The sequence below is a fragment of the Hemiscyllium ocellatum genome, chromosome 34 (genome assembly GCF_020745735.1).
Source record: "Hemiscyllium ocellatum isolate sHemOce1 chromosome 34, sHemOce1.pat.X.cur, whole genome shotgun sequence".
Classification (NCBI taxonomy): domain Eukaryota; kingdom Metazoa; phylum Chordata; class Chondrichthyes; order Orectolobiformes; family Hemiscylliidae; genus Hemiscyllium; species Hemiscyllium ocellatum.
This window is the reverse complement of record NC_083434.1, coordinates 36,477,819-36,503,889: the sequence shown is the minus strand read 5'-3', so window position 1 is coordinate 36,503,889 and position 26,071 is coordinate 36,477,819. Positions and strand designations below refer to the sequence as shown.

Sequence of the window (26,071 nt, the reverse complement as noted above, 5' to 3'; positions counted from 1 at the left end):
CACACATAATAACACACACACATCCACCCTGGGCAGCTGGTGAACAGATGCAGTGAACACTCTACCATGGAGGAGACTGCTGCCTTTGTGTAGTGAAGCTATACTGGATCAACTTGGAAGTTTGTTCCTAGGTAGATTTACTGGAGGATCCACCCTTAGTCGGCAGAGAGAGGTATCGTAAACAGAGGTAAAACATTGTCAGAGGAACAAATCAACCCTGATGAGGAGTTGAATGGGTGCACGTACATGGGCTCTTGCTCTCCAGTCTCATACATCAAATGCTGAGATTACTACAACCATCTGCATTTATAAAGTGTCTTTAACATCCCAAGCTTCTTCACAGAAGTCTTCTCTATCAAAATTGGCCCCAGCAGACATTAGGGCGGGTGAACTGACAGATTGTATAGACATGCACAAAGATAGAAAACGAGGTCAAGGCGTCTTTCTTGGGGGAGGTCATCTCAACAGTTGGGCCTTTGCCTCTCAGGTGGCTGCTAGCTAGAGAACGACAAAAAGAAAAGCATTCACCTGAAAGCAAACCAGACTGGAAATCTGAAACCAAAGCAAGAAGTGCTGGAAAAATTCAGCAGGTCTGGCAGCATCTGCCAAGAGATGGAAACAGAGTTAGCATTTCAAGTTCAGTGTGACTCTTCTTCAGATGTTTGGGACATGTGACTACAGGTGGAAACTCCCTGGGGCTATGGGGTGGAAACAGTGAGAAGTTCTGATAAAAGAGTAGGAAGAATCCCTTCACCTCTCTGTCCCTCTCCAATGGGTCACTGCAGCCGGCAGCATTTCATGGAGCTTTACAATTTTCACTCTTCCTAAACCAGGGGCCACAGTTTAAGAATACAGGATACGCCATTTGAGACTGAGACGGGGAGAAACATCCTCACCCAAAGAATGGTGAGCCTGTGGAATTCACTGCCACTGCAAGTGGCTGAGGCCAAAATGTTGAATGTTCTCGAAGGCGTTAGTTATAGTTCTTAGGGTAACGGATATATGAAGGAACTGGGAACAGGGTACTGAATTGGATGATCAGCCAGGATCATTCTGAATGGTGGAGCACCAGTGACCGAGTCCTGCTTCTACTTTCGATGTTCTTATGTATAGTACTGTCCTCTGTATGTCCCTTTCAATGCCACACTGACGGGATATGTGGGGCCCACATCACAGTCGCACAAACATGGAGTGGTTTCGTGGAAGTGTTTATCAAAAACCTTAGACAGCCTCCTCTCTGTCACTGCGTGGACCACATCAGGACAGACTGATTTAGGAGCAGATCAAGTCAAGAACTGTGTTCAGGCTTAGCCTCCTTCACAGGGTGGCATGGTGGCTCAGCAGTTAGCACTGCTGCCTCACAGCGCCAACGACCCAGGTTCGATTCCAGCCTCAGGCGACTGTCTGTGTGTAGTTTACACATTCTCCCTCTGTCTGTGTAGGTTTCCTCCGGGTGCTCTGGTTTCCTCCCACAGTCACAAAGATGCGCAGGTTAGGCGAATTGGCCATGCTAAATTGCCCATAGTGTTCTGGGATGTGTAGGTTAGGTGTATTAGTCATGGGAAATGTAGACCAACAGGTGAGGGAATAGGGTTGGGTGGAATACTCTTCTGAGGATTTGTATGGACTTGTTGGGCTGAATGGATTGTTTCCACACTGTAGGGATTCTGTGACAACACACTGCTCATTGGATATTAATATTATATACAGGTGTACAGGAGCCAGGAGGTGATGATGGACGTGTAGAGAGGCTTGTCTAGACCTCAGCTGCAGTACAGTGTACAGTTGTGCGTGCCATGTTATAGGAAAGACCTAAACATGCTGAAGTACAGGAGGAATTTACACAAGAACAGTTCACAAGTGAGAAACTTTAGACTAAGAAGTTGGGACTCTTCTCCTTGGGGTGAAGGAGATCTAGTCAGAAGTCACATGACACCAGGTTATAGTCTGACAGCTTGTGAGACAAAGGGGCAGTGCTCCGAAAGCTTGTGATTGGAGATAAACCTGTCAGACTATAATCTGCTGTCGGGTGACACTGACTTTGTCCATCCCAATCCAACACCTGAGATACCTCCACATAGGAAGGAGATTTGACAGCGGTTTGTGAATCAGGATTGGGCTGGACATCGGAGATCGGAAGACCATGTTCCCTTCTAGTCAAATGAACGAGAATGGGGGGAGAGGGCAGAGAGGTGTGAAGGTGACAGGAAAAAAACCTCTTTCACACGGATACAGGATGCACTCCCTGGAAATGTGAAGGAGGCAGTGGGGAAGGTTCCTGGATCGCCAACCAGGATTTGGGAAAGGTGGCTGCCACTCAGGAAATACGAGGGTGCCTCTGACATGAGGAACCTCGGAGGGAGTGGGGTTCACAATTGTGCTGGCAAAACAGACAGCGCTCAGGGAAATGGCCTTCCATACGTTACCATTTAGCAAATCTGTCACTGGGAAACGTCCCCCTGCCCTCTTTTCCCCAGGGTTGGGGTGTCCAAAACTAGAGGGCATAGGTTTATGGTGAGGGGGAAAAAATTTAAAACGGACCCAAGGGGCAACTTTTTCACGCAGATGGTGGTGCGTGTATGGAATGAGCTGCCAGAGGAAGTGGTGGAGGCTGGTACAATTACAGCACTTAAAAGACATCTGGATGAGTATATGAATAGGAAGGGTTGAGAGAGATATGGGCTGAAAATGTGCTGCTGGAAAAGCGCAGCAGGTCAGACCTCACTTTCTCCTTTAGAGAGATTTGGACCAAGTGCTGGCAAATGGGACTAGATTGGGTTGGGATATCTAGTCGGCACGGACATGTTGGACCGAAGGGTCTGTTTCCATGCTGTTCATCTCAATGACTCAGAGGATAGAGAATTTGTGGATGTTGGGAACACCCCTAGTAGAAAATTCCCATCCAAACCACACCTCACCCATCGTTCCTCCATTGTCGATGGGTCAAAATCCTGGAATTGCCTTCCCAACAGCGCTGCAGGTGAACTGATGCCACTGGGACCGCCGCGGGTAAAGGAGATGGCTCAGCACCACTTTCTGAAGGCAATTAGAGATGGGCACCAAATGCTGTGGTTAGCTAGCGACGCACGGATCCCAGGAATGGGAATAAAATAACGATGCTGGATCATAGTCTCAGCATAAAGGGACGTTAATTTAAGACTATGAGGAGGAATGGTTTCTCTCTCTGAGAGTCAAGAATCATTGGAAATCCTTGCCATACAGAACTGTGTGGGGGGGGGGGGGGGGGGGGGGGGGGCAGAGTCCTCATGTATATGTTAAGGCTGAGATAGATTATTGATCAGTCGGGCAATCACAAGTTACGAGGAAAGGGCAGGAAAGTGGACTTGAGGAACATGATCGGCCATGAAACTACTGAAGGGCAGGGCAGGCTCAAGGGGCCGAATGGCCTACTCCAATTCCTATTTCCTGTCAGTTAAGCCTAAAAGTGTGATTTGGTTGGGAAAAAAGAAAGTAGAAGTCATCAAGGGAATGCATATGACAAAAAAAAAATTAAAATCAGGAAACAAAAATCCGTGGCTGGCTTCTGAAATGAAAACCACATGCTCAGATCGACTGTCACCTCAGCCCCGGGTCCCCATTATCTACAGCACTTGTTTCTCTGGAAGCATCTGTTTCCTCAGGACAATATGATACAGGTAACCACGGAAACAAGCCTGTGGTCAGACAGGAGCAGGCTTCAGTTGCAGCTCTCCCATCAGTTCAGCCTCTAACCAAAGTCGGGGCTGATTGCGAAGACACCCGACTCTCGGAAAACAAGATCTCAGACTGTGGGAAAGAAATCAAGAAAAGGGATGCGAGTGAACGGCATTGCTGGAGATTTTGTAACAGCGCTGAAAGTACAGTCTCAATTCCTGCTTTTGTTACAGCTTCCTCCCTGTGAAGGCTGTTGCTTTATTCAGTCCAGGAAGATTTCCTTGCCACAACGTCACTTTAGGAAATAAGACCAAAACTGAGTTAGTCGGTGAAAGAGGGGCTAGCGTTCTCCAGGAAGGGAGGGAGTTGTTATCGGGGAAAGAGGGAGCAACACATTCAAACATTTCACAGGGGTCTCACAACTGTACCCATATCAGGCAAGCTTTTAAAGAGTCAGAATTCAATATAACTGCAGAAAAGGAGTGTCGATGTCAACAGACAACATCTATAAGATGGTCTATAAAATGCCAGTGCTTTGTTTTACAAAAACACCAAGCATAGCATCCTTCCATCATACTTTGCAACACTGGTGTCATGTGATAGAGTGAACAGACACACAGAAGGTCACTCAACATGCAACTGGAGTCGTTTCTTTCACTTTTCAGTTTTAATCAGAAAGGCAGCTTCCTCACTAGGGTTTACGGATTGTGAAGTGCACTGGGTGGAAAGATAGATGCAATTTTTCGATTGTCTGCTCCCCATTCAGTTATGCCTCCGATATCTGAGAAACCAGTCCCAGGCTGATGGGATGAGCAGGTGACATTCTCCTGCTGTCTGTCACTGCTCTCTCGCTAGCTGGCAGTAAGAGTCATGAGTGATGCCTCTCTCTCTCTCTCTCTCCCAACCCCATAAATGGAAAAGGACACAGCTCTTGATGTATCAGCTCCCTGAATGGCACAGCCACAAAGCTCACATCATCCAGCAGCTCGAACAGGAATCTCCACAGTCCCTTACAGCAGCCACGACACCAACACAACCCGCTACTCTGCCATTGGAAGGGTCTGAAGCAAAAGCTGCTCTAACTTAAAGATACAAGAAATACTTTAATCAGAAACAATGCAAAGGAGAAACTTGGGGACAATTACATCGCTTGTGCATCCTCGAGCTGTATGACAGAATGGTACAGTCTGGAAATTGGCCATTCAACCTATCGAAGTTTCACCATCTCTTTCAAAGAGCAATCCACTTAGTCCTACTCACCAGCTATTAACCCACACACCAGATTTAATTTTTTTTCTCTCCTTAAAGTATTTATTCAGTTCCCTTTCGATGGGTTCAGTTAAATCTATAAACCCTATAAAGAGGACGCATTTCAAACCTTTACCATGCCGAGTAAACAACGAGAACACAGATCCTAGTCTGCTCCCAGCACTCGGAACAGCCTCTCCACGCCTCAATCCTATTTTTTGTTTCATTTTCCTTTCCTGGGGTGTGGACATTGCTGTCAAAACCACCATTTGTTGCCCAATCATCATGACCCTTGAACCCAAGTGGATTGCAGGGCCATTTCGGATGTCAGGAGTCAACCACATTGCTGTGAGCGTGGAGTCATATGTAGGCCAGACTAGGTAAGGATGGCAAATTTCCTTCGCTGAACAGAAGAATTGGTGATAGTTTTAACTGAATTTATATGCCTCCAGCCGCTGGGGTGGATTTTTACCCGATTCCCCAGAGATGGCCTGGGGCCTCTCAATTGTGAACTCAGTGACATTACACCACCACACTCCACGGTGACCATTACCATCGCACCACCATCCTAACAGTGATTACTACCACTACACCACCATCCTCACGGTAATCATTACAACCGCACCGCCATCTCCACGGTGATCATTACCACCATCCTCATGACAACCATTACCACTGCCCCACTAACCCCACATTGACCACTACCACTGTAACATCATCCTCATGCTGCCTATTACCACTGTAACATCATCCCCATGTTGATCATTACCGTTGCCCCACCATCCTCATGGTGCCCGTTACCGCTGTAACACTATCCCCACGGTGATCATTACCGATGTAACACCAACCCCGCAGTGACCATAACCAATATAACACCATCCCCACGGTGACCATTACCGATGTAACACCATCCCCACGGTGATCATTACCACTGTAACACCATCCCCACGGTGACCATTACCGCTGTAACACCATCCCCGCGGTGATCAATACCACTGTAACACCATCCCCACGTTGACCATTACCGCTGTAACACCATCCCCACGTTGACCATTACCGATGTAACACCATCCCCACGGTGATCAATACCACTGTAACACCATCCCCGCGGTGATCAATACCACTGTAACACCATCCCCACGTTGACCATTACCGCTGTAACACCATCCCCACGTTGACCATTACCGATGTAACACCATCCCCGCGGTGCCCATTACCGCTGTTAACACCATCCCCACGGTGATCATTACCGCTGTAACACCATCCGCACGGTGATCATTACCGCTGCAGCACCATCCTCGTGGTGACCATTACCGCTGTAACACCATACCCACGATGATTATTACCGCTGTAACACCATCCCCGCAGTGCCCATTATCGCTGTAACACCATCCCCGCAGTGCCCATTACCGCTGTAACACCATCCCCATGGTCACCATTACCGATGTAACACCATCCCCTGTGGTGCCCATTACCGCTGTAACACCATCTGCGTGGTGCCCATTACCGCTGTAACACCATCCCCCGTGGTGCCCATTACCACTGTAACACCATCTGCGTGGTGCCCATTACCGCTGTAACACCATCCCCCCGTGGTGCCCATTACAGCTGCCCCACAATCCTCGCCGTCACCATTACCGCTGCCCCTGCCTCTCCACCCTGAGCAGCTGCACTCACCTGTGCATGTTACCATTGGTAGTGAAGGCCTGGTGACAGATCGAACACTTGTACGGTCTCTCTCCTGAGTGGACCAACATGTGACGGTCGAGGGAGCTGGCGGAACTCAGGGATTTGCCACAAATGCTGCAGGAATGGGTGTTCCCTCCACTATCTGTGTTGTGCTGCAGAGACACATGGAGCTCCAGTCAGCGATACAAGCAAACACGGAGCGTGATGGAGAAAAGGACCCTCCCTTGCCTCACCTGTCCGGGCTAAAAGCCAGGTCAGCCCCAGCCTTTGAACCAGTATCACCAGGTTCACGATGGAACCCATTCTTTTATGCTACACATTACAGACTGCTTCCCTGAAATCCGTTCAGAATGAAAATTCTAACTGGACCAGAATCCAATTTTCACAAAACAACCACCCTGCAGGCAGACCGAATCTACTCTATTCCCTTTTAAAAGTCAAAAAGTTAAACTTTACAAAGGACTAGTTTCAGGTATTTTTTTTGTCTCAAGTTATTAATTTCCAGCGTGTTGCGACATGAATGCACATAAAGGGATGGGCTGGTAAAGATAGTGTGTAAATCATCTTGACTATGACACCAAATGTTGGTCCAGCTGACAAATGCTTTTTAGCAGAATGACAAAATGGAAAGCTACTCTCTGAGCATTCTTCCTACCTGCAAAAGGTGATGCTGGACTGTCACATTTTTGTCACATATTCTGCATCATATTTGCCTCCGTAATAAACACCATTGCCCACATTCATGACAGGGTTTTGCCATGCAAATTCATTCAAAAGGTTTTCAAAATCATTCAAAGTCTTTTCCGACATCATTTCTTTACCCTCACTGATACAGCTTTTCCATTTGCTTCAAATAGGGGCACATATTTCATTCATGGGACTTTGCTGCTCATCCCTAATTGCCCTTGAGATGTTGGCAAGCTGCTGTTCAAAGGCATACCTTAGTGCTGTTGAGAGAGTTTCAGGATTTTGACTCCATGACAATAAAGTCATGGAACCATCATAGAATCCCTACAGTGCGAAAACAGGCCCTTCGGCCCAGCAAGTCCACAATGACTCTTCGAAGAGTAACCCACCCAGATCCATTCCCCTACCCTATTACTCTACAGTTACCCCTGACTAATCTCCTAATCTACACATTCCTGAACACTTAGGAATTTAGCATGGCCAATTCACCTAACCTGCACATCTTTGGATTGTGGGAGGAAACCAGAGCACCCAGAGGAAACCCACACAGACATAAGGAGAATGTGCAAACTCCACACAAACAGTCACCCAACGCTGGATTTGAACCCGGGTCCCTGGCGTTGTGAGGCAGCAGTGCTAACCACTGAGCCACCGTTAAGGTGCTCTGCATCTTGGTGGGGAAATTACAGGTCGTGGTATTCCTATCTATCTGCTACTTCTGTCTTTCTCGGTGATATGAGGTCACAGATTTGCAAAGTGCTGTTGAAGGAACTTGGTGAGTTGTAGCAATGCATCTTGTAGATAGTACACACTGACACTACTGCACAGTGGTGAAGGGACTGAACATCGAAGATGGTGGATGTGGTGCCAACAAAGAGGGCTGCTTTGTCCTAGATGGTGTCAAGTTCCTTGAGTGTTGTTGGAGCTGCACCATTCAGGCAAGTGAAAAGTATTTCACCACACTCCTGACTTGTAGATGGTCTTGCAGATTCAGAAGGTATAAACTCATTTTCTAAAAATAAAGATTGCATTTCCCCAATAACATGATTACATTTATTCATCAACTTGTCTTATAGGTCTTTCAACGCCTCCTTTAAGATTCTTAATTAACATCTCAGTGTCTCCCAAAAGACTGGGATTAACTTGAACCTGACTAGTTGTAGCCCAGAGCAGTTCCTCAGAGGTTACCCAGGATTCCAAGTCCCACACTGTATGTCAACTTCCCCAGGATGGACCAGTACAACTTTGAATTGTTTAGCTTCCAACACGTTCCCTTAAAAAAAGACCTCCTCAAACCAATTTAGAATAAAAATATTACAGGATGACTTCCAAAAGGAAAACTGTGAATGTAAACCGATCACTTTGAAACGACATCCTAAAATGATTTTAAAAAGTAAGCACACCGATTGGACTTTAAAATGGGGATCAAATTGCATCTGCACAGCTATTCCAATTATCTTATGCCCTCTAACACTGCTTCACCTGAAGATGACACTTATGGTTGTCTCCTAGTGTCAAGGAAGATTGAAGTATAAAACTGTACAACTTCTCGTTTTCATTTAACTCCCATGATTTCAACATTTGAAATGTCAGTCCCTGAGACAAGCGATGGCGTATGGACATAAATTTCAGAAGCTATCACAGAATACCTACAGTGCAGAACTCGGCCATTTGGCCCATACCGAACCTCCTAAGAGCATCCCACCCACCCTTCCACTGTAATCTGCATGCCCCATCTATCTAACCTACACGTCCCTGAACGGGCAATTTAGCATGGCCAATTCACCTAACCTGCACATCTTTGGACTGTGGGAGGAAACCCACGCAGACATGGGGAGAATGTGCAAACTCCACACAGACAATCGCCTGAGGGTGGAATTGAACCTGGGTCCCTAGTGCTGTGAGGCAGCAGTGCTAACCACTGAGCCACCGTGCCACCCGGCACAGCAGGTAGTTTGAGATAGTTGTGGTCAGACTGCACAATGTGAGCAAGGCACAGACAAACACAGGGAGGGGTTTGTGCCAAGTGTTTCTGATCTGATTGAGGACCATTGCAAGGAGCATCTATAAGGCAAAGTGGAGCAGGCATCGACGAGGTGGGGGGGGGAATTAAACATGACAATGGGAGGCTGATGATTGTTATTACAGGTTCAGATGGAGCTTTATCTGGACACTTTTCATTTCAATACAACATAGTGCTGTGTGCCACTTCAGTTCAGCTCCTGCTCCCCTGGCTGGGGGCAGGGTTGTGCTGGTTACATTGTCTGAACTGCAGTTGACTGCAAACACCCTAAGTTCTTCCTGTGATGCAAGTTAGCCATCACACTGAATCAAACCCATCTCTCTCTCTCTCTCACTCACACACTGCTCGCAAAGATCTGCCTTCCAAATTGTACAATGTGCTGAAAATGCATTGTGCAACCGTGCTTTTTTTTGCTTTTTCTTCCTTTGTAACGTGGCTTTACTAATTTGAGAACACTTGACGTATGGTAAAAGCTTGTGAGGCAGAGCACAACTTTTCACCACATTAGAGCTAACGACAAAGTGCACCGGGCCTGAACAGCCTAGAAAGTGGTGCCACAAACCACAACCTACCTGTCGAATGTGCATCGTTAGCTGGTGCTGGGTTCCACAGTCCTTTTCACATAGTGGACAGATAAAGAAAGACTTCTCTTCTTTGGCTTCCTGTAAGGGGCAGAACAGCAACGTGTGGATCAGTGAGGAGGAACTCGAGTGAAAACAATGTCAGAGGCTACCAAGACCGGTGTGCTGTGTTACAAAAGGGAATGAGTCAGAGTCACATGCAGCATCAGGCACATTGTCAGTGCCTGCTCCTCAAGCAGAAGTTGAGCATTCTGCAAGAGATGTTTCCTACACCCCTGCACCCCGAAACTTTGTTAACAAAGTTGCAGAAGGGTGGCCCTCTGCCAAATGCACTCTTGGGATGGTCAGCTCTGAACATACACACGCTTACTGTGCTTTTCCTGCCAATCCATTATTATCCCACCCCACTCCGCTCTCCCCCCCACCGCCCCACTCCGCTCTCCACCCCCCCCCCACTCCGCTCTCCACCCCCCCCCCATCGGAAGTTACCATCAATAGCAAGGTTAAAAAATCACACAACACCAGATTACAGTCCAACAGGTTTATTTGGAAGCACTAGCTTTCGGAGCGTCTCCCCTTCATCGGGTGACCCACTCAACTAGTTACCTGATGAAAGACCAGCGTTCCGAAAGCTAGTGCTTCCAAATAAACCTGTTGGGACTATAACCTGATGTTATAAGATTGTAACATTACCAGCTCTTCCACATCAACAATGGCAAGGCCAGTTGTTGTTGCCGGTACCTAATGGAGATGATTTTAGATAGTCAACAATCATTTTCAGCCCGGAGTCACGTGGAGGCCAGAGCTAGCAGATTTCATCATTTGTGAGTGAATGCTTACTCAGCGATCTCATTAGTGTCCCAGGTGGATTTTTATGACAACACTTTTGTGATTACAGGTACAGAGATAAGATTCCATAAGCTTAATTCCACCAGTAGCCCATGGTGGGATTAGAACCCATGCCCCTAAAGCAGGGGCAATACATTGGCACCGTGGTTAGCACTGCTGCCTCATCGCACCAGAGACCCATTTTTCATTCCACCCTTGGGCAACTCTCCATGTGGAGTTTGCACATTCCCCCAGTGTCTGCGTGGGTTTCCTCCGGATGCCCAAAGACGTGCAGGTTAGGGTGGACTGGCCGTGGGAAATTGCCCTGTAGTGTCCAGGGGTGTGCAGGCTAGGTGGGTTAGCCATGGGAAATGTGGGGGTTGATGGGGTGGTTCTGGGTGGAATGATCTTCAGATGGATGGCATGGACTTGATGGGCCAAATGGCCTGCTCCCACACTGTAGGGACTCTATAATTAGCCTGAGTCTCGGGATTAATAATCTACAATTGTCACCAGCTGCCCTGTATGATGTGCACAACATGAGAAACGCAGAGCAAAGTTGGGACTGAGGTTAAGGTGCAATTTTAAAAAAAAAGCAAGTTGGGTCTCTTGCCAGTGATAGGAGTTTTATTGGAATGGAAACTGGCGGTGGAACACAGGGGTGAATGAGGGTTGTTTAATCTGGGTGGAACATGACATTAGTCAAACAAGCTTTAGCCATAAACCCATTCAATCAGGTCTTTGTCTTGCCCAATAGTACAAGTGTTTCTTTTTCACTCAATGGGTGCTGCACAGAAATGTCGCTTCATACAGCACAGCATGTGACCATTTAGTTCTTCATTCCCATGCTAGATCACTGAAATGACTACCCAAGAACATATTGAAGACATTCACTAGCCCAATGCTTGTGTGTACATGATAATATGTAAATGTCTTATAACGTGTAAATGTTTGTGTATGAATATGTGCACACACATGTATACATTGTGTGTATAATTTATAAATATTACTACCATTTTCAAAATTTGGATTTCAAAAGTAGAGGCAGATGAGTGTTGGTTATTTCTGTGAAGGTTTTTGTTTAAATGAACAAAACAAGGTCAAACAGTCTTTCCAGGACAGTGCCTAAATTCAGCAGTTGTCATTAAGTGTGTGATTTCAGGTCCCTGCAATGATAACAAAAATAGGTTTATACTACTGGGTTTGTCACTCCCCTCGCCTGCCCCAAGTCCTTATGCAGCCTCTGCTTTCTCAGTCCTACCTGTCCCTCCACCTATCTTTGTGTCAGCTGCAAACTTAGCAATAATGATTTCAGTTCCTTCATCCAGACTGTTCAAATACAACACAAATAACACTGACTCCTGTGGAACTCCAGCTGCCAAACTGACAAAGGCCCCTTTATTCCCACTCTCTGCCTTCTGCCAGTCAGCTAATCCTCTATCCACGCCAGTCAGTGCCTTGTCCTGAACACCATGGGCTCTTATCTAATTCAGCAGTCTCCTGTGCAAACCTTCTGGAAATCCAAATAGATCACATCCACCACCTCTCCTTAGTTCAACTTAGTCACTTCCTCCTCAAAGAATTCTAACAGGTTTGTCAGACATGACCTTCCCTTGACGAAGCCGTGCTGACTCAGCCCCATTTTACCATACACTTCCAAGTACTCCACAATCTCTTCCTTAATACTGGACTCTAAAATACCGCCAACAATCGAGGTCAGGCTAACTAGCCTGTAGTTTCTGGAAATTCTGCCTCCCTCCTTTTTTAAGCAAGGGTGTTATATGAGCTATTTTCCAGTTCTCTAGGACATTCCCTGACTCCAGTGATTCCTGAAAGGTCACCTCTACAATTTCCTAAGCTACCTCATTCAGAACTTTTGGGTACAATCCATCCCGTCCAGGTGATTTATTCACCTTCAGACTTGTCATCTTCCCCAGCACCTTCTCCCTAGTGATGGGCATTACATTCACCTCATCTCCCTGACTCTCCCAAAGTTCTGGTATGCTGCTGATATCTTCATCCATGAGGACTGATACAAAGTACCTATTCAGTTCCTCTGCCATTTCTTTGTTCCCCATTACTATTTCTCAAGCCTGATCTTCCAATGGTCCAATGATCACCCTTGCCTCTCTCTTTCCTTTTTATATATGTAAAAAAACCTCTTGCCTCTTATTACACAGATCATTAGCTAGCTTAACCTCATATCCACCAAGTGCATTTTTGGTTATCCTCTGGTGATTTTTAAAAGCCTCCCCAATCCTCTAGCTTCTCACTCCTCTCCACCACACTGTAGGCAATTTCATTTACTTTTACACTTTCCCCAACTTCCCTTGCCAACCACAGTTGCCTTGTCGTCCCTTTAGTAATTTCTTCTTCCTTGAGATGAATTTCTGCTATGCCTCTCAAATTATCCCCGAAAGACCTGCCATTGCTGCTGCACAGCCTTCCCCTTCCAATCAACACTGGCCAGCTCCTCCCTCATGACTTTGTCGTTAACTTTACTCAATGGTAATACCATTAGGTCTGATTCCAGCTTCTCCCTCTCAAACTGCAGGGTAAATTCTACCATAGGTCAGGCAGCATCCGAGGAGCAGAGAATCGACGTCTCAAGCAACGACCTTCATCAGGAATGAGGCTTGTGAGCCAGGGGGTGGGGTGTAGAGATAAATGGGAGGCAAGGGAAAGGTAGCTGAGTGTGCGATAGGTAGACAGAGGTGGGGGTAATGATAGTAGGTCGGAGAGGAGGGTGGAGCGGATAGGTGGGAAGGAAGATGGACAGGTCATGAGAGTGGTGCTGAGTTGGAAGGTTGGAACTGGGATAAGATGGCGGGGGTGGGGAGTGGGGGGGGGGGTAGGAGGAGGGAGGAAATGAGGAAACTGGTGAAGTGCACATTGATGCTATGAGGTTGGAGGATCCCAAGGCGGAAGATGAGGCGTTCTTCCTTCAGGCATCAGGTGGCGAGGGTGTGGCGATGGAGGCGGCCCAGGACCTGCACGTCCTTTGCAGACCTGCTGTGCTTTTCCAGCACCACACTCTCGACTCTGATGTCCAGCATCTGCAGTTGTCACTTTCTCCTGAATTCTAACATATTATGGTCACTGTTCCCTAGGGGCTCCTTCATCTTAAGATCCCTAATCTTGGTTAGAAATGTGCAGGTCATTAGAACTGAGAAAGTTTAAGCTCTCAGATTTGTAAAAGGTTCATGTCAACAACTATGGAATGGACTCACTAAATTATCTCCATAGTCCATATCAAAGAAGGTGCAAGGAGTCAGTTCAGCAGAAACTGAAGGAATTGAGGTCAGGGTAGACATTTCTCTAGCCTTGAGTCACTGGAAGAGATGGCAATTGAATACAGTTTGAAGTTTTGATCTTACAGTCCTTGATATTTAGGTGGATTGGTTTGACTTTCTTTAACAGGAGAACAGAAGTTTATTACATAAAAAAGAAAGCTGTAGCCTCAATATGTTTAACACATTAATGAACTAAACAAATGAAAACATTTGATCTATCAAACCAGATTTCATTCTGACTTGCCCAGTAATACCATGAGCCGGTCATATCTGCCCGTGCACATCTAAGTGTACATGTGCATACCAAATGCCTCTGAATATTAGCCCCACCACTGAGACTGGACAGAGAGAATTCTTCATCCTGGGTTGTTAGCTTGTTGACAAAATATCTAAAATGTAATGGATGGAATTCAGTGAAACGTGGCACACAGATAGGGTTCTGTCCAAGGAAGACCAGATTAATTTTTGATGAAGATTCACCTTTGGATCTTGGAATTCTGGATCTTGAAGAATTCATTAACACCAGGAGATAGGACAAACTGGCTTTTCTTAAAAGAAAATCTTGTATTTCGAATGCTGTAGATAGCTTTGTAATGATGTGGATTTTACCAGCTGCTGTGACGCAATTTGTGACAGCTGTCAAAATGTGAGCAGAGTTTTTAGGACGGGTTGATGGCTGTGATTTAGCCTTAAGTTTTCTCCTTCAAGAACAAAACCTTCATTTTTCCAGTACTGTTGTTAGATACCATCGACAAGGCAAGGAAAAGCCCTGAGGATTCGCTCAGGATTTCCTGTAAAACTGAGGTTTAAGGTGAGAGGGGAGAGATACGACAGGATCCAGAAGGGCAAATTTTTTTCTCACAGTGGTGAGGGTCTGGAATGGGCTGACAGAGGTAGTGGTTGAGGCGAATACCATTTTTTCCTTTAAGAAACATTTGGACAAGTACATGGATGGGATAGGTATGGAGGGACATGGACCAAACATGGGCAAGTGGGACTAAATTAATTGTGAAAACTGGACAGCACGGACAAGTTGGATTGAAGGACCTGTTTCCATGCTGTAAAACTCTAAGACTTTGATATGTGTTCGAAAATTAACCGATCTTGTCACATCCGTGGTCATACTACGTTCGGACTATTTCTACCACACTCAGAAGGTGAAAGGCCCAGGGTACGACCTGATATGAACTGCACCAATGTCTCTCCTGCTCAAAGAGGTGAACAGCACTCACTGTCCAGGGTCCCGAGTGAAGAGTGGGCCACTTGGACAGGCTCAGTTAGAGGGCCGGCACAAAATGTGGAACCATAACTCTGCAAGGAGTCAACGCTTCAGGAGAGGAGAGACTGTGGGAGCACTGGGGAACATCCACAAAGAAAAGAAAACAAGGACCACTTCACAGAGAAGGTTAGGGAGGGGACCTGTAGGCCAATCCAAAATCCGCTCAGTCATGGCCTATCAGGTCATCGGTATCTCTTCTCACACTGCCTGGCTTCACATTATTACCCTTAGTCAGGTGACAGAGAATAATCAATTCATTTCGAAGTTGGAACACAATCTGCATCATAGCTTGGAGAACAGAGTACAAAGGAACACAGGGAAATGCAAACGAAGGTCAGAGACTCTGTTTTAAAAAACAGCCTATTTCAGTCAGAGCACAGTTTGAGACATCAAAGTACATTACACTGGCTTGTGCTAAAACTGAGCTCGGGGATGAACAGGATAAAAAAAGTGACAGTCACTGCCATCAAAGATGTTCACTTCCCAAAGCAACAAAGACAAAACTCCCTCGATGTGAGTGAGTGACGTCCCCCCTCTTTGCTACCAGATGGAACAGTCAACTGGAAGATTGAGAGCTTGGGACAGTGCCAGCCAACTGCTGGGTCAGCCAAGATCTGTGACTACAGAGTGTACCCACGCTGCGTCAGAACCTCTGCCACAGTTTTAAAAATACCCCACTGCCCTTGTCCGGCTGGGATGAGGGGCGTGTTAACATCCCTACAGCAAAGCCTGAGCCTGGGCTCCAGCCTATTAGCGAAGGAAAGCAACATGTGGCATTGTTCAGTCAGGGCTGGTGCTGCTACTCTGACAGCCAACTCCTTTCTCTCAGATTTAAAGAGAAGGAACCAATTAATTCGGCGCAGTATTGCACCCATCCCAAAAACTGTAGCTACCTGCACCTCTGAGGCCTTTCATTTTAACAACAGACTGGAATAGTCAGCAGCCCTCCCTCACCCACCCCACTCCCCTGTTTAACCTTGGACTGGAGATCAGAGCTGTGCTGCCTGGCCCTGTGAATATTGACTCTGTAGTTTATCATTAACCAGCAAGTAGGACTGACTCCCATACCAGCACATTGCACATAGCACAGGGCAGGTCAGTCAAACAAACGGCAGCACTGTACACTCTGCTACAGGGAAAAGTGCAAATGTTTACAAGCCACAACAGCTGCTACTGGATGGAGGCTCCCTGCCTCTCTCTCTCTCTCACTCTCATGCAACACACACACACACACACACACACACGTCGCAGAATTCCACAAAAATTGAAAGTGCTGATCGTCGGAACTGGGAGTAAAATTGACTTTCAGCACCTGGCTTCGAGAGAAAGGAAAAGATCAATTCCCTATTTCGAGCACATTGTCCAAGGCACAAAGCTCCAACACTGTTTCATCACACGGGCTTATCGCTTTTATAGCTCGCTTAACTACTTTCGATAAGTGTCTGGAGCTGACTGTTCCACAGCCCCTTTGCAGAGCTGGTCCTGAATTCAGCTGCATTGTAATACACACTCATACCCCCACACAGACACACACCTGCCCACACAGAAACAGACACACACACACACACACACACACACACACACACACACACACACACACACACAGACTCTCTCTCTCCATCCATAAGAATTTTGGTTTGCTTCCACTGTGCAGCTGTTGGAAGTGAACAGGTGACCTTTGTGGGGTCATTCCTTGCTCAGCCGGTCACCCTCCTACTTCAGGTTGAGAAATCCCTGGATTCCAAGTCAACCCCCACCACCTCACCCCACCCCCCCCCCGCCCCCCACCCCCCCATGACTCAGACACTGAGATCAAGGTAAACATTCCACTGCAGTACTGAGGGGCTACTGCACTGTCAGAGGTGCTCCCTTTCACAGGACGGGTTAACCCAGAGGCCCTAGAGCTCACAAGATCTCCTTTCTCTCAGAGTTCAAAGAAAAGCAGAGGCCCAGTTGTTCTCAGTGCCCCTGCCAATATTAATCCCTCGGTCAAAGATCACAGAGAGAAAACTTAAAATCAAGATTATCAGGTCGTAATCACAACGCTGTTTGTGGGAGCTGTCTGCGTGCAAACCGGCTGCTGTGTTTCCTACACATGACCAGTCTGTGTGGGCCATGACTGTGACTTGTTCTCATGAAAGGTGCTATATAAATTGAACTTTTGCCTGCACACACCAAGTGCAGTATCAACACGATCAGACCTGCCCCTCTCAGCACAGTGGCTCAGTGGTTAGCACTGCTGCCTCATAGAACCAGGGATCCAGTGGGTGTGGAGTTTGTACATTCTCCCCGTGTCTGCGTGGGTTTTCTCCGGGTGCTCCGGTTTCCTCACACAATCCGAAGATGTCCAGGTTGGGCTGGATTGGCCAGTGGGGATAGGGTAGGGGGTTGGGTCTGGTGGAATACTCTTCGGAGGGTCAGTGTGGACTCGATGGGCTGATTGGCCTGCTTCCACACTGTAAGGAATCAATGGGTGTCTCAATGCCCCAGTGTTAGGCCAGAGCTTTCTTTCCTCCCCAGTGTTGTGGGATGTGGATCTGAGAGCATCACTTGCCCTTCAGCCTGGGGGTAGGTTTCAGTGTGACCACGAGGGCGACTCACAAACCCCCTTCGATGGCAATCAAAGATGAGTGACCACTGTTGGCCTCAAACAGCGACACTCCTATACACCCAGAAAGGACAAGTCAAAAGAAAAAAAACTGATATTCCTCAGCTACATTGCCACTGAGTGTGGCACTGGAAAATCACAACCAATCAGGCAGCGTACGAAGACCAGGAGAGTCTACGTTTCAGGCACATGTGTGATGAAGGGGTTATGATCGAAACATCGATGTATGTGAGTGTGTGAGCGCACGCGCATGCGTGCACGAGAGTGAGAGAGATAGAGTGTGTGAGAGTGAGTGTGAGAGTGAGTGTGTGTGAGTGTGTGTGTAAGAGTGTGTGTGAGAGTGTGTGTGAGAGTGTGTGTGAGAGAAAGAGTGTGAGAGAGAGTGTGTGAGAGAGTGTGTGAGAGAGTGTGTGAGAGAGTGTGTGAGAGAGTGTGAGAGTGAGTGTGTGAGAGAGTGAGTGAGTGAGAATAGGGTGGAGAGTTGGTGAACAAAAAGAATGAGGGGGGAAAAGAACTCAGCAATCCAAAACCAGACAGGTGACCGGTATGAGGGCTAGTTAACAGAGAGTTAGCAGCTAATAGGAAAAAAGTGGCCATTTTGAAGTGCTGCAATAAATGCAGCCAAGGGTCAGTGCTGGTGCTTCAGCTACTTACAATCCACGACAAGAAGCTATATTTAGATAGTGTCTACCATGTAACAACATGTTCCAAGGAGCTTCACAGGGGCATGATAAAACATAGTGGGATGAGATGCCACAGGAGAGGGCAGATGACCAAAGGCTTGGTCAAGAGATAAGGTCTTAAAGCTTAAAAATGTGTTGCTGGAAAAGCGCAGCAGGTGAAGCAACATCAAAGGAGCAGGAGAATCGACGTTTCGGGCATAAGCCCTTCTTCAGGAATGAGGAGGGTGTGCCAAGCAGGCTAAGGTAAAGGTAGGGAGGAGGGACTTGGGGTTGGGAATGCGATAGGTGGAAGGAGGTTATGGTGAGGGTGATAGGCTGGAGGGGGGGTGGGGGCAGAGAGGTCGGGAAGAAGGTTGCAGGTCAAGAAGGCGGTGCTGAGTCTGAGGGTTGGGACTGAGATAAGGTGGGGGAAGGGGAAATGAGGAAGCTGGAGAAATCTGCATTCATCCCTTGTGGTTGGAGGGTTCCTGGTGGAAGATGAGGCGCTCTTCCTCCAGGGGTCGTGTTGCCATGGTCTGGCGATGGAGGAGGCCAATGACCTGCATGTCCTTGGCGGAGTGGGAGGGGGACATTCTGGGGAGCCGGGTTCAAACCCTGCCACAGCAGATGGTGGATTATGAATTCACTAAAAGTAAAGTCTTTTTTTTTCAGATTCCCTCCAGTGTGGAAACAGGTCCTTCGGCCCAACCAGTCCACACCGACCCTCCGAAGAGTAATCCACTCAGACCCATTTCCTTCTAACTAATGCACCTAACACTACGGGCAATTTAGCATGGCCAATTCACCCAATCGGCACAGCTTTAGACTTGTGGGAGGAAACTGGAGCACCCGGAGGAAACCTACGCAGACACAGGGAGAAAGTGCAAACTCCACACAGTCAGTCACCCAAGGCCAGAATTGAACTTGAGTCCCTGGTGCTGTGAGGCAGCAGTGTTAACCACTCAGCCACTTGCCAATCTGGTATAAACAGTCAAATGATGACCTTGAATTCATTGTTGATTGTCAGATAATCCCATCTGGTTCACTAATGTTCTTTAGGAAAGGAAACTGCCATCCTCACCTGGTCTGGCCTATATGTGACTCCAGACCCACAGCAATGTGGTCAACTCTAAACAATTAGAAATGAGCAATAAAAGCTGGCCTAGTTATCAATGCCCTCAATCCATTAGTGAATAAAAAAATGTAGACGGGGGCTGTGAGGTGGTATTTGAACAGGTGACAAAACACTTGGTCAAAGAACGTGGACTGCCTGAAAGGCGGAAGGAGACGTACACAGCGAAATGGTTTGAGAAGGAAATTCGAGAGCTCAGGGTCTCGGCAGCTGAAGCTAGAGTGTCACCACAAGTCAGCAACATAGCGGGAGACCAGAATTAGCGAAGCAGAGATATCAGAGAGGGGGGCTGCAGGAGGAGGAGGAGGAGGTTACACAACGAGGACCAATGCCCAGAGTTTACACAGGGAAGTTCAGCAGTTTAACTGAATGTCGGTGAAGGTTCGATTACAACAATCACAGTGTAGAACGAAAACAGCTCAACAATCTGTATTCGGCCCGGTCTGATTCAAAAGACTCAGGACGCCTTTCGATATTTTGACGTGTACAGGATGGCAGGTGTGGGGGAGTGGGTGGGCTATGCAGGAACTCGGACTTTAGTGTGTAGCTTCAACTGTAGACCCACAGTAAGTGGGGTTTGGGGGTTTGGGTTCTGGGTAAGTCTATCCCATGCTGACGTTGGGGGGGGGTGGGGTCTGCTGGAAAAGGAGAGCAGTGACAATAAGGAAAGGTTCTTGCTCCCCCTGTAAACAAGGAGAGGTTATAAGTATTTCCTCTCTCTTCACTCCCACACCATGATTGTGCCTACTTGGCCGCAGCTCCCATATTTAAGACGCCAACTACCCAACACCTTGCCTGAGGATATCTTAGGATTTTCGGGCAGCGAGGGAGGCGGTTTTGAAGCTATCGTCCCTTGATGATTTCAGACCCCACCTGTGTCCTCAGGCCCCAGCCTCACCCATTCCCCAAATCCCCCAGCTTATCTTAGTTCACCATCTCGCGACACCATTGCACCACAGGCAGGTCCAATCAGATAGTGGGCACACTCCTGAATACATGATGCCCATAAACATGAACACAGCAAATATATCAGAGCATGGCATTGGGGAATGGGTTGTCATCTGAATGTTAAACAGGTTCAATTGAATTTATTGGGAACTTGAGATGAGCTCTTTAGTATTTATGTCACAAATCTGACCTCAAGGAACTATAAGGCCATAAAACTTTGCAGAAAAAGGCCATTCAGCCCATCGAGTCTGCTCCGCCATTCAATGAGATCATGGCTGATCTGATAGATGGGCAATCGTTGACATCAGGAAATTATCCAAGCTTTTTACCCTCTGGATATGGCACAAAACTCATCCTTCATGATCATCAAACTGATATTCCTGTCAAACTGCCCAATCCAGGTTGTGGCTGATGGAAACAGGCTCAGATTCCGTTGCTGCTGGGCTACAACAACAGGTCAGGTCAGGTCCCAGTGTAGGCTTCAATACTGGCCAGAGGCTCCAGGAATGAAACCCCAAGGCAAACCTTCTGAAGGTCTGAGGGGCAAGCTGTCAACGGGGTCGGAAGGGGCTTGCGAATGAGCTAATGGGGGAAAGGGTTGGTGCATTTAAAGGTAGCAAGAGACGCAAGACAAAACATTCTTTTTGACCAGAAAGCTGAAAAACCTACATTGATGACCTCGGGACACAGAGATTTACAACCAACCCAGCAATTTGCAGACACAATGGGCCGAATGGCCTTCTTCTGTACCGTAACAATTCTGTAGTCACTGTGGCAATGTAGGATTAAAAAAAATAGCAACTTTCCACAGCCAGCAAGTTCATCAGGTCATTTTGGGTGTTTGTTTGTTTGTTTGACAGTTAATGTGTTAGTAATGTTGACTAATGCTTGACCAATGCACATTGCTCTGCTCTGAAAAAGCGGCACAGGATCTTTTGCAACTAGTTCAGCATCTTATCCAAGAAGAGGCGCCGATGACAGTGCAGCACTCCCTCAGTACGGTGCTGGAAGATCAGCCCATGTTCCACTCGCGCAGGTGTCAGCCTCATGCCTCTCAGGCAAACAGGGTATCTGAGGGTAATGACTGACAAGGGGCACGCTTGTCACTCATAGGGGTGAACAGCATGGAAAAAGACCCTTCGGTCCAACTCGTCCATGCCAACCAGATATTCCAACCTAATTGAGTCTAGCACCTGGCCCACATCCCTCCAAACCCTTCCGATTTATATACCCATCCAGATGCTTTTTAAATTTTGTAATTGTACCAGTCTCCACCACTTCCCCTGGCAGCTCATTCCATACACGCACCACCCTCTGTGTGAAAATGTTGTCCCTTAGATTGCTTTTAAATCTTTCCCCTCCCACTCTATGCCCTCTAGCTCTGGACTCACCCACCCCAGGGTAAAGACCTTGTCTATTTATCCTATCCATGCACCTCATGATTTTATCAACCTCTATATAAGGTCACCCTCAGCCTCCGACACTCCAGGGAAAACAGCCCCAGCCTGTTCAGCCTCTTCCTGTAGCTCAAACCCTCCAAGTCCTGGCAACATCCTTGTAAACGTTTTCTGAACTCTCTCAAGTTTCACAACATCCTTCTGACAGGAGGGAGAGCAGAATCTCACACAATACTCCAGAAGTGGTCGAACCAGATGGCTGACAAATCCCAGGACGAATGAACAAGTAAGAAGGTCTGTGCAAGTGCCAAAGTGACCAGTGTTGAGCGACACCCTCACCACCTGCCCCCCCCTCCCGCCCGCCACCCCCCCCCACCCCCCAAGATTTCAGCCTTTCCCTCAGAGCCTACCTGCTTGATTTTCCCAGCTCGTATGGAAGACTTTGAGGGGCTTTTGTTACTCGGCATCTCACTGGCCTCCCCGTTGAGGCTGCCCATGTTCATCACCGTCGACATCATGGACTTCACGGAAGACAAGTCGACGCTTTCGGGATTGTTTGGCAAAATCACTGCTGTCCCCTGGGCGGTGGTAGTGATGACCTCCGTCTCACTTTCTGCTGGAGTACAACATATACACAAAATATACGCAAACATTCTCACAGCGGTGTCCAGACAGACAGGGCTTTTATCCACAGTATCTGAGATGACGTACGGGTGGGCTGGGTGGTCAGGTCTGAGCTATGCTCCTAGTGATTCCCCATCGCAATCCCAGACACAGAGAGACGAGCCAATGGAGGCAGGTCAGTAACAAACGTGCAGCAAAAGTGGCCTGATTTCAGATGGAAACCTCACACTGTATTCCAGACGAAAGGCTGATGCTTGAAAAGTCGACTCTCCTGCTCCTTGGGTGTTGCCTGACCTGCTGTACTTTTCTAGCGCCACATTCTTGACTCTGATCGCCAGCATCTGCAGTGCTCACTTTCTCCCAGGTCAGTCACAAGTCAATGTTCAGGGTCAAACACACAAACCTAATGGCTGAATCAGGATTCTTTGGGCAAAATGTAACCGTGACAATTTTATTTTTGAACTACTTTTAATTGCAATGTTAACAAAAACATCTAGCTGGACAATTATAGATTCTGACCTTCCAAGCATGGGTTCTACTTGGACAGAACATTCTGAGTCGTTTAAGACCAGAACTGCTGACGATTACAGGCCGTCACTGGTGACTGTAGCAAGGGCAGTGACAGTTTGGTGATGAATTGTGAGGATGTTGCACAAGGCCCACACTGTGAGGTTTCCTCCAAGTGGGTGTCCATTTGAAATCAGGCCACTTTTGCAGCACACTTACTGTGGGCACGCCCAGGCTGTCAATTATATAAGGCAGGGCTCCTCAATGTAGGAGTTGGCACCCAAATGGCAGTGTCTCAGCTAGGCGTGTGAGTGGGTCTGCCCAGGTATGTTCCCAAGGTGGGGGGTGGAGATCGGAGAGGCAGTAGTTCCAGCTGCAGCGACAGTATCTGCAGCGGCTGCTTCGAGAGCACACTGCTGAGGTCTCCACGGAGAACGAGATAAGCAGAAGGCTGTGAAACTTTTAGCTTATTCCTTTATTTCCCTAGTTTAAGCAACAAAAGACTTTAATCTAAACTATAACCTATTTCTTTACCTTTCTACTATTCTATGAAGTAATGCTTAACTTGGGGCGGTGTGGTGGCTTAGTGGTTAGCACTGCTGCCTCACAGGGCCAGGGACCAGGGTTCAATTTCTGCCTTGGGCAACTGTCTGTGTGGAGTTTGCACGTTCTCCCCGTGTCTGCGTGGGTTTACTACAGTTTCCTCCCACAGTCCGAAGATGTACAGGTTAGGTGAATTGGCCATGCTAAACTGCCTGTAGTGTTAGGTGCATTAGTGGGAGGGGAATGGGTCTGGGTGTGTTGCTGTTCAGAGGGTCGGTGTGGACCTGTTGGGCTGAAGGGCCTGTTTCCACATTGTAGGGAATCTAACTTTTTAACTCATGTTTCTCTTTCTACTTTGTATCTAAGTGTTTTTTTCCTCCCTCGGTACTTTGGTACATAAGGTGGCACCGAATTATAGTCGTACAGCACAGAAACAGATCCTTCGGTCCAACTCATCCATGCCGACCAGATATCCCAACCCAATCTCGTCCCATTTGCCAACACTTGGACCATATCCCTCTGAACCCTTCCTATTCATAAAATGCCTTCTAAATATTGTAATTATACCAGTCTCCACCACTTCCTCTGGCAGCTCATTCCATACACACACCGCCCTCTGTGTGAAAACGTTGCCCCTTTATTCCCTTTTAAATTTTTCCCCTCTCACCCTAAAACTATGCCGAAAATGAGTACTGCAGATTAGAGTCGAGTGTGATGCTGGAAAAGCACAGCAGGTCAGGCAACATCTGAGGAGCACGAAAGTCAATGTTTCAGGCAAAAGTCCTTCTTCAGGAATCAGGAATTCCTGATGAAGGGCTTTTGCCCGAAGCATTGATCTTCCTGCTCCTCGGATGCTGCATGACTTGCTGCGCTTTTCCAGCATCACACTCTCGACTTTAAAACTACACCATCTAGTCTGGACTCACCCACCCCAGGAAAAATACCTTGTCTACTTACCCTATCCATGCCCCTCATGATCTTATGATCTATGAGGTCACCTCTCAGCCTCCGACGCTCCAGGCAAAACAGCCCCAGCCTATTCAGCCTCTCCCCATAGCTCAAATCCTCCAATTCTGGCAACATTCTTGTAAATTTTTTCTGAGCCCCTTCAAATTTCACAACATCCTTCTAATAGGAAGGAGACCATAAATGAACACAATATTCCAAAAGAGGCCTAACCAATGTCTTGTACAACTGCAATATGACCTCTCTGTTCCTGTACTCAATACTCTGACCAATAAAGGAAAGCATACCAAATGCCTTCTTCGCTATCCTATCTACCTGCAACTCCACATTCGAGGGGCTACGAGTCTGTACGCCAAGGTATCTTTGTTCAGCAATGCTCTTTAGGACCTTATCACTAACTGTGTAAGTCTGTTCTTATTTGCTTTTCCAAAACACAGCACCTCACATTTATGTAAATTAAACCCCATCTGCCACTCCTCAGCCCACTGGCCCATCTGATCAAGATCCCATTGTACTCTAAGGTAACCTTCTTCACTCTTCACTACATCTCCAATTTTGGTGTCATCTGCAAACTTACTAAGTATACCTCCTATGTTCACATCCAAATCATTATATAAGTGATGAAAAGTAGTGGACCCAGCACCGATCCTCGTGGCACTCCACTGGTCACAGGCCTCCAGACGGAAAAGCAACCCTCCACCACCACCCTCTTGTTTTCTACCTTCAAACCAGTTCTCTATCCAAATGGCTTGTTCTCCCTATTATCCATGAGATCCAACCTTGGTAACCAGTCTACCATGAGGAACCTTGTTGAATGCCTTACTGAAGTCCATATAGACCACATCCAGCGCTCTACCCTCATGAATCTTCTTTGTTCTTTCTTCAAAGAAAAACTCAATCAATTGCGTGAGACATGATTTCCCACGTGACATTATACACTTATCACTGTATTCCTGTACTTGAGTTCACGTGACAATAAAATCTAAAATCCCAGGGTCACCAGATCTAAGGTGGCCAAGGTCACCATGGATTTCTGACTGAGATATCGCTTTAACAAGCACCTGCTCTCTCAGATCTTACTGAGAGACTCACAACAATTATACAGCCTCAAAAATAGGGTCACAGTGGGAAAGGGTTGGGAAGCACGGATATAGGGCACAGTTTCCACAGATGCAACCAAACCTGCTGAGTTTTTCCAGCAAATTCTGTTGCTATCACTGAAAGTAATGATAGCTTCTGTAGAATAGAAGACTCACTTCAGATCACAAAATGTTAAAAACATGCTGATGCCAATCAGCAGGTTAGGCTGCATTTTTTTCAATCGTTATCTGCTTTGGTAGATGCCAACGCCAGCATGTGTTGCCCATTCCAGACTGCCTTCTGAAAGAGAGAGGCTGTAGCA

At 47.2% G+C, this 26,071-nt stretch overlaps 1 protein-coding gene across 5 annotated transcripts in view; it reads right to left on the bottom strand.

Annotated features, from left to right (window-relative positions):
• rreb1a (ras responsive element binding protein 1a) overlaps nucleotides 1-26,071 on the bottom strand; it is a 226,421-nt gene that overhangs the window by 79,461 nt on the left and 120,889 nt on the right. For 4 of the 5 annotated variants that reach the window (XM_060850146.1, XM_060850148.1, XM_060850144.1 and 1 more), the window contains exons 3-5: nucleotides 22,440-22,645; nucleotides 9,874-9,963; nucleotides 6,580-6,743 (exon numbers count right to left, since the gene is read on the bottom strand). In XM_060850146.1, coding sequence (XP_060706129.1) covers nucleotides 6,580-6,743; nucleotides 9,874-9,963; nucleotides 22,440-22,645 — 460 coding nt within the window. The remainder of the gene's footprint in view (nucleotides 1-6,579; nucleotides 6,744-9,873; nucleotides 9,964-22,439; nucleotides 22,646-26,071) is intronic. The other variant, XM_060850145.1, reaches the window with a different exon arrangement.